At 40.8% G+C, this 8860-nt stretch overlaps 1 protein-coding gene across 1 annotated transcript in view; it reads left to right on the top strand.

Annotated features, from left to right (window-relative positions):
• Positions 1-8117: 8117 nt before the first annotated feature.
• Positions 8118-8860, top strand: part of LOC146986611 (integrin alpha-11-like) — a 44007-nt gene continuing 43264 nt past the window's right edge. The window contains exon 1 of the mRNA XM_085780418.1: positions 8118-8351. Coding sequence (XP_085636544.1) covers positions 8118-8351 — 234 coding nt within the window. The remainder of the gene's footprint in view (positions 8352-8860) is intronic.

Here is an 8860-nt window from a genome sequence, read left to right as displayed (position 1 = left end):
TATTTGTTCTGAGTAATAATTACTTTTTATTTTTAGTCGATGTGTACGTTCAAATTAGGGCCAATGGCGTGAATTTTTGTAAATATTGTAAAGAGAAAAGTTTTCCAAGAAAATAGAAAAATCTAAAAAAAAAAGTTTCAAAATCCTAGAAAAAAGTCTTAATATTTTTTAAATGTTTTTTTTTAAAGTAAAAAAAAAAATTCTAGATAAAAGTGGTAACATTTCTCAAAACAAAAGTTTAAAAAAAATTCTACAAAAAGTGGTAACCCCCCTACCCCCCCCCAAAAAAAAAATATCTAATTTTTTTTTTTAATCCTAGAAAAAAGTGGTAAGATTCCTTAAAAAAAACAAAACAAAACAAAAAAAAAGGTTAAAAAATTGTCTAGATAAAAGTGGTAAAATAAAAACAATTCTGCAAAAAAACAAACAAAAAAAAAACATTTATACATTTAAATTTTGTTTTAAGCTCTTTGGACACACAATCTCAACTCAGGACCAAAACAGTCGATGTTAAACTGGCTACATTTCCAACTGCTTTTCACTGTGTTTGTCAAAACTGAACCTAAAGGCTGAAGTGAAGAACAGTTCACATTGTAGATTGTGACCTGTGTTTTGTTTCACTGCTTTTGAAAAACAATTGATTGAGTTTATGTAAACACATCGATCACAGCTGATTCCATCTGTATTTACTGTAACATCTAGGAAACACACACGGGTGTCGAGGCTCTAAAAAAGATAGAAAGACGAGGGAGAGGAAACAGATGAGCTGCCAGATCAGCACAGACTTTTACTGTATATCTTCTGCTTGTAAATTTTAACACATCTGTGAATGAAAGATAACCCTTTTTATCTGAAGTAATTTTCAGTTGCTTTACTGTCGACATTTTGTCAGTTTTTCTTTTGTTGTAAAGTGTTCATTCTGCAAAGCTGCACCGAGATGGGTCGTTCACTTTTTGTAGGCCTAGCGTTTGCAAAAAAGAAATGCACAGAAAATACCTGCGTTTACTAAACCCAACAAAAGCAAAGTGTAGAGAGGTTCAAAGGAAACTACAGCACAAAGTCAATTTATGATCAATACAATAATCTGTTGATTGTAAAACAGCAGATCTGACTCATGTAAAGTGATGAAGACAACTTTTTCCCTGTGTTCTGTGCTGTGTTCTTCAACATTCGTTAGAAACAGATGCACACACACTAAAAACAGTTGGGTTAAAAATTAACCCAATTTTAACCCAACTGCTGGTTCAAATAAGGACGAACCCCTTTTTTGGGTTATTTTAACCCAACGGGTTGGGTTAATCTTTTTGACCCAACTTTTGGGTTGAATATTCAACCCAAGAGTTGGGTTATGCTAACTACAACGTTGGGTTATTTTTAACCCAACTATGGGGTCGTGTATAAAGCACTTGCTCGACCCAATAGTTGGGTTAAAAATAACCCAATGTTGTAGTGCGCGGACAGCATTTTTCAAATGAACCGGCCGGTTAAGTCACAGAATTACCCAACCCAACCCAACAAATGGGTTACTCACTGAAAAATAACCCAATTACTTGCACAACCCAGGAATTAAACTCTGGAAAAACAACCCAAAAATTAAACTCAACACCAATAACTCAGAAATTGGGTTACAGAGATAACCCAACATTTTTTAGTGTGCATGTAGGAGAGGAGGATTAGAGACACCAGACCTGGAGAGTTCAGATTTAAACCGACACAGGAAAACGTCTGTTTCTCTCTAAGAATCCGTCTCTATCTGGACCTTCAACATATTTCAGCTCAGTCTCTTATCAGTTTCCTCTGTGGCGGCAGCCGGCTGCAATTTCATCCCTCAGACGACTCTGATAAACTCACTGAGCTGCAGAGCCAGATGTTTCCATCAGCAGCCGAGTGGTGAGACCAGGTCCAAGTCCATCAGTGTCTCCAGTCCCAGTCCTCATAATAATAATCATGTGTCTCTATATTTACATTATTCCTCCTCAGATACAAAGAAAAAGATGATTTGATGTCAAATCTAAACCATATTTAATGGAAACAAAGTTTGTATTGAACAGAAGAACACAGCACACAACCAGCTGAGGTCTCCTCCCACTGCTGTTACCATGGTTACACAAGCAGATAGGCTACTTTAGTACAACTATTTGAACTATCTGGAACTTATTGGATCACATCACACAAACCAAACGACATTTAAGAACGGGTCCAGATGTCAGACAGATGTGCTGATAAAAAACCTCACTGAGATTTTTCAAATCAAAGATCAGAGTGTTTATTAAAAAAACAAAAAAGAGATTACACACACACACACACACACACACACACAGGAGCAGAGCCACCGTCCTAGTGTGTGTTTCAGTGTGTGTTTCAGTGTGTTTCAGTGTGTTTCAGTGTGTGTGAGCTGGTATAAACGAGCAGCTGAGTGAGTCGTGGTGCTGCGATCGGATCAGAACCTGGAGAGGGTTTCCAGACCTCGGTCCAGACCTCGGTCCAGACTCAGGACTCTCTGGAGAGACTTCATTTATCTGATCTGGACTGGAGACACCTGAGACCTGTCAGACCTGGAGCTGGAGAACGTCTGAGTGACGCCAGAAGAAAAAGAAGATTAAGACGAAGACGATGATGATGAAGGAGAAGAATGGACTGTGCGCTTTCTAGTCATTCACACACATTCATACATCCCATGATACACTGGAGGGCAAGTGTGGGTCCAGTGTCTTCAACATGTTGCTGGGGGAGTCTGGAATCGAACCACTGACCTTCATCTGTCATTTGGTATATAAATGACAACAGTGTGCGAAATACCCATCAATATTCGGGGGGGTCCCTAACTCGCGATTGTTGTGCAATACCGTTATTTTTTTTTCTTTTTATAAAGTAGGACTATAACATTACAATAAGCCAAGAAAATTAGCCTATAGCCTAAAAAGGAGAGGCAAAGTTGTGCATTACAATGCAGAAAGTAATTGATAATAAATAGACGATAATTCAAATAAATAAAAGACAATAATTGGCACCACACTGGCGCACTTGAACAATGAATAAATGCCAGGTATAGGAGACTGGCGCGCGATCAGGGCAATGCAGAAACGAATAGACAATAAATAAAATACAACAATTAAAATGAATGAAAGACACCAAACTCGTGCACTCGAATAACAACCAACTGTATAAATCTGGAGATCGGAGACTGACGTGCAATTATGTGCACGAGATCCTCAGCCTGCAACTATGACCGATCATGTAGCCTTATCTAACCATCCATCTAGCAAATACGTTTAAACGCAGCATTGAACACATCCACAAATCACATTCGTATAACGGGCCATCATAAAAATTGAAAAAGCACAGACAAATAGCTCACAACAGGCGCCTGGCCAAACAACACCACTGGGGGTTCAGGCCATAGTATGCTGAAGCAGGGGTTACATGCTGCTATTCAGGACATGCCGCTATTTCGACATTGACTTCTAATTGTCGGAATAGCGGCATTAACATTATTTTTTAAGCGTCCCACTATTCCGACATTTTTTTTTTTCATTGTCGGAGTAGCGGCACTTTACTATTTTTCAAACATTCCGCTTTTCCGACATTGATTGATTACGTTATAGTCAGAGTGTCCTTCTGATTTATTTTTATTTTTTCATCTGAGACACTGTTTCTCATACACAAATACATAGGCCTATTAGAGAAGAAAAAACAAACCCTCCAAGTTTAAAAACACACCGGCAGCAGCGCACACTGATCTGCAGCTACTGAGACTGTTATTATTCTGTCACCTGAGTTTATCCTGCTGCTTTACATCGTTTTAACATAGGTAAAAGAAGAAAAAAAGATTGTCTGGAATAAAGGGGCAGATTACATAAGATTATTCTTTTTTCTGCTCCCTTTTGTTGAGATTTGGGAGGTTTTTGCCTGATTTATTGCCCGATGCCATGTATCTAGCTTTCTCTCCCCTCCCTCCGCCCGTTGTCTTCGTTGTCACTTTGTTGTCGCTCCACAGAGCGCACATGGCTAATTAATATGCACGTGCTGACCATATGGTTGTCTAGGCATTCCGGGACGGAGGTGTGTTCACGTGCGCAACTGCGCACCATTCTTGGATCCAGTTATCAAAGTTGAGGTGCAGAGTTGTGCACGCACAGTTTGATAGATCTGAAAAAGGTGTAAATATTTTGGGCTGTCTTTTCACCGTAGGCCTAAGCAAAACATTTAGTAGCAGCAGTTTTACACTGCTTACTTACAGTTTTGATAAATAAGGCCCCAGGCCCTGAGCCCAGAGCCCAGACGCTCTGCTCGCGGCTCATCCGCGGCGCTGTCCGTGGTGCTGAAGGTGACAGGTTAACTTGACAAACAAACTGCAGCATAGTTCTGTTTGTTTATCATGTGTGTCAGTTTTGTTTGTGACTTGATAGTTGAGTTGTTGAGATTAAGAACATCACTCATCAAACCAGTGATAGACACGCTGAAAAGAAAAGAGAGAGAGAGACGCGCCTGGGTATCGCAGCTGTAAAAAAATAAAAATAAAATAAAAATAAAAAAGACGTGTCGGAATAGCGGTATCAAAAAGTGTCGGACTACCGGCATGTCTAGATAGAGGGATGTCGTAATAGCGGGATGTCTAAATAGTGACATGTCGGAATAGCGGGATGTCTAAATAGTGACATGTCGGAATAGCGGGATGTCTGAATAGCGGGCGGACCCCTGAAGGAGGCTAGCCTCTTACCTTAAGTTATTTTCCTGCCTTAATGTCAAGCCAAGGGTTGCGGTATTTCCATTACCCCACCTGCTTAGGTGTAAAAAAAGAAAAAAAAAGAAAGAAAAAGAAAAGCGGCCAATCACCAGTGCTAGCAGCAGGGGCTGCGGCTACTTCTTCAGAGCACTCGGCCTCAACTTCACTTTCTTCGGCAGAGGGTGGAGAGGAACGGGATCCTCTGTTCTGATAGCGAGTGGGCTCGACTCCTGCGCTGGGCTGGCGCACATGGCTAATTTGCATAATGCGCAGGTGACATGGTTCAGCTTAATGTTAAACGAATAAATGTTTTGAATTATGAATACTGGACATGGTGATCTTAAACACATTTAATTGACCACAATACAATTATTGTATTATATTATATTATTTATTTTTTTGACAAGATTGAGACCCCCCTCAGATTTTGCTTTTGAGTCTTTCAGGGGGTCTCAAGGGGTTAATCGGGGGGGTCCGACCCCCCCGTATTTCGCACTATGAATGACAATGAATGACTAAAATATTTCAATTTAATAATATAAATAATTGGCCCTATATTAATACATAGCCTACTTCAAATATTCTGTGTATATAAATAGTGATATAATTATATGTGACCCGTTCCATCAAAATGAGTCGGAAGTCGCAACGTTCTATTTTTAGATAATCAGCTGATAACGTGGAAAACCCATAGAAAATCAAAAAAAATGTTTTACCCTAATTACAAAGCAGTGACATTCAAAAACAATCTCCCAAAGTTTCACAGTCCAGATAATTGAGAAAAGGCACGAAAATGATGATTAAAGTCGACCTGCAACTTAAACCCTCTGAAAATGAGCGTCGCTTCGGTGCAAAACATGAAATATCTTCTGAACCGTTCATGATAGAGACGAGCTGTAAACTGCATCTGAATCGCGGGATTCTCCGCTTTCCGACGGTCATTGAATGTTGCATCTATGACGAGAAGGGACGGATACAGAAACAGATGCTAAACCGAGTAGCATCGACGCTAACAGAGCGTAGCATCGATGCTAACAGAGCGTAGCATCGATGCTAACAGAGCGTAGCATCGATGCTAAACCGAACGTACACACTTGCACATGTTTTACAAAATGTCAACAAAACATGACAACTTCTGAACCGTTTATGATAGAAACGAGCTGTAAAAAGCATCTGAATTGTGAGATTCTCTGCTTTCCGAGGGTCATTGAATGCTGCATCTATGACAACAAGGGACCGTATAGGGAGCGTGTAATCACGTGGTACAGGAACAGATGCCAGAGTCACTGGCAAAAACTTTAACTGCTATTTTCTCAGGTTTTAGAACGGAATAAGAGAGTAGGAGATCGTAATTCAAATGGCCACATCTCGAAAACCATCAAATGTATGACTCTGACTAGAGTATCATTTTAAAGCTTATTTTCTAATCTTTCCATTGATACCAAAATCTCAACTTTGAAATTTGGGTCACTGTGACTCATTTTGATGGATCGGGTCACATATTTGGACTGTATTTGATTTTACACATGAACAACCCACTCTAGAAGAAGAAGAAGAATGCCCTCATGTGCTAGTGCGGACTAGTGAGACTTGTTGCGTACGAACTGATGAAGCCCCTTGGATAAGAGGAGAAACGTCTTCCCAGACAAAGACAAGTCCAGTTACCTACGACTCAATTTGCCCAGGAAAGAACGATGACCTGGATGAATGAGAATCTCCATAGACATGCTGTCATGTGCTGTTTTACAATCATACTGAGTTATTTTCTTGAAGTTTAAGGTGTTTCTACTTATTTTTGTACTAAATCACCAAACAGAAGGACGTCGTCCATCCTCCATCTGTAACCGACTCTCTGAGGTCGGATGATGACTGTTATTAACATGAAGCCAGTCTGTCCTGTTCACCTGCATCTGTCTGTGTTTAACAGCTGGAACACGCAGAGGAATCCACATCAAACATGATCACAGCTCACTTTTATCAGACAGAGAACTGGTTCCATCAGAAGTTTGTATCCATCAAGAGAAAATCTGATCAGATCGACTTTGTATCAATACTCAAGATATTTTATTGAATTTTACTGTTTCCACAAGGTGTTTTTAATTTGATGTTGCGAATAAAAACGTGTGGATGGAAACATGGTCAGTGAACGCCTCAGTGCCGTCTACAGAGGACAGTAGTTGGGTTTCCATCCAAGTCGTATCGAATTTAAAAGCGGATTTTGTGAAAATGCGCAAAAAGCAAATGCGAATTTATGCCCGTTTCCATTCGTTATTGTTTTGCGATTATTGGGAGAGGAGGAGTGCACCGTGAGATTACGTCATAAGAGAGCGTGAATGTATCCAACAGTTGACACTCAGCTGACACTCAACATCATGGACAATTTACGTACTTTCCGGACTATAGACGCACCTGTATAATCCGCACCAGCTACATTTTAAAAGAAAATACACATATAGGCTGCACTTGAATATAAGCTGCAGGTTTTCATGTTGTAACATGAGATATTTACACAGAAAGACAGTAGGAACTGTGACAGTCCGCTCGCTTTTCCGCTTTGGTTATGCTCCTCTCCTCCATGTGCATCTGTTTACATACGAAGCCGGTGAAAAATCAATAAGTTACATAACGATGTTACGGCGTGTTTGTGTAGTCTTAACCGTCATAAACAAAAGATTATGGGTTACGGAGAGCGTTTATGTTGCGGTGCAGCAGAGAGGAGAGCTGGGACACCGGGGCGTCGCTGGGTGAAGTCCAGCAGCTTCACCCACAAACTCTGCCTCAATTCACATAATCTGTTTCCATAACAAAAACTCGCATTTCCTTTATTCGATACGCTGACAAATCCACCCCCTCCAAGCGTATAAACTTTTATGCGCATTTACTGCCTTTATTCGAATTTCTGGCGTTTCCATTCAAGTATTTATGCGCATTTTCACAAAATGCGCATAAGAAAAGGTGGATGGAAACCCAACTACTGACTGTGTGTGTGTTGTTGTCTGTTAGAGGTCAGACTCGTTGACCTGTGGTGACCTCTGACCTCTGTCTGACCTCAGCTCAAACCTCCGGCGCTTCTTGTTTATAGAGTCGACTCTGTGTTTCTACAGTGTCCTGTGACTGTCAGCCTTCACGCTGTGACCTGTGTGTGTGTGTGTGTGTGTGTGTGTGTGTGTTTACTGTCTCACAGTGTGTTTAGTCTCCCTCAAATTGCAGGGAATTCTGGGAAGAGGTATCGGCGGCGGGAACTCCACTTAATTAAAAGACAAAGCGGCCGATAACGACTCAGGTTTCACCACCACAGAGATACAGTAAACCTCAGCACCTGTTTAGGAAACGACCGGCCCGGGGTGATGATGTCATGGGGGGCGGGGCTTAGAGCGCTGCAGGCTGCAGGATGTGGACCTGGCTCCGTCTGCAGTCGGAGGATGTGGTTTTGTCCGCGCGGCGCTCGGCCCGTTTGATGTGGACGGCGACGTGTGAGCAGACTAAAGACTCGGTGGCTCGTGGTCCTTTTGGTCGTGACTCAGACCCGTTCCCAGAACCAGCGCCGAGCGGGAACCATGTGATGAAAGACATTCCTTCTGTTGAGGAGGAGGAGGTGTCAGGATTTGGCACATTTGTTGATGCAGTGAACCAGATAAAATAACACACAATTTATCTGTATCATCATCAAAATCAGCAAAATTGATTGATTGATCATATTTATTTCAAACCAAACAAAAATTATATCTCACATACAACATAACAAGAACATCCACAGGACACCATATAACCAAATATCGAACAGGACAAACAACAACAGACACTAACAACAACTAACACTGTTTGAAATGGGGATGGAAGAAGCAGCTGATCAGTTTCCAACCCCAGACAACACACATACAACACAACCAAAACACAGTTATCACATTAGTTTACATCATTTATCTCTCCTCTCTGCTATACATTTCAAACACTCCTTTTCTAAACTTTTAAATTGATTAACACTTTTGCTGAGTTTAATCTCTACATCCAAGCTATTCCATAGAATAACCCCTCCGACAGAAATACACATACTTTTAAGAGTCGATTTTACACTTTGCTGTTGCAATTTGAGTTCTCCTCTTAAGTCATATCTTTTACAACCTTCCCTCTCAT

The sequence above is a fragment of the Trachurus japonicus genome, chromosome 6 (assembly GCF_045865225.1).
Source record: "Trachurus japonicus isolate A0001 chromosome 6, Traja_1.0".
Taxonomy (NCBI): Eukaryota; Metazoa; Chordata; class Actinopteri; order Carangiformes; family Carangidae; genus Trachurus; species Trachurus japonicus.
The sequence above is the reverse complement of the archived record's forward strand: the minus strand, read 5'-3'. Positions and strand labels throughout refer to the sequence as shown.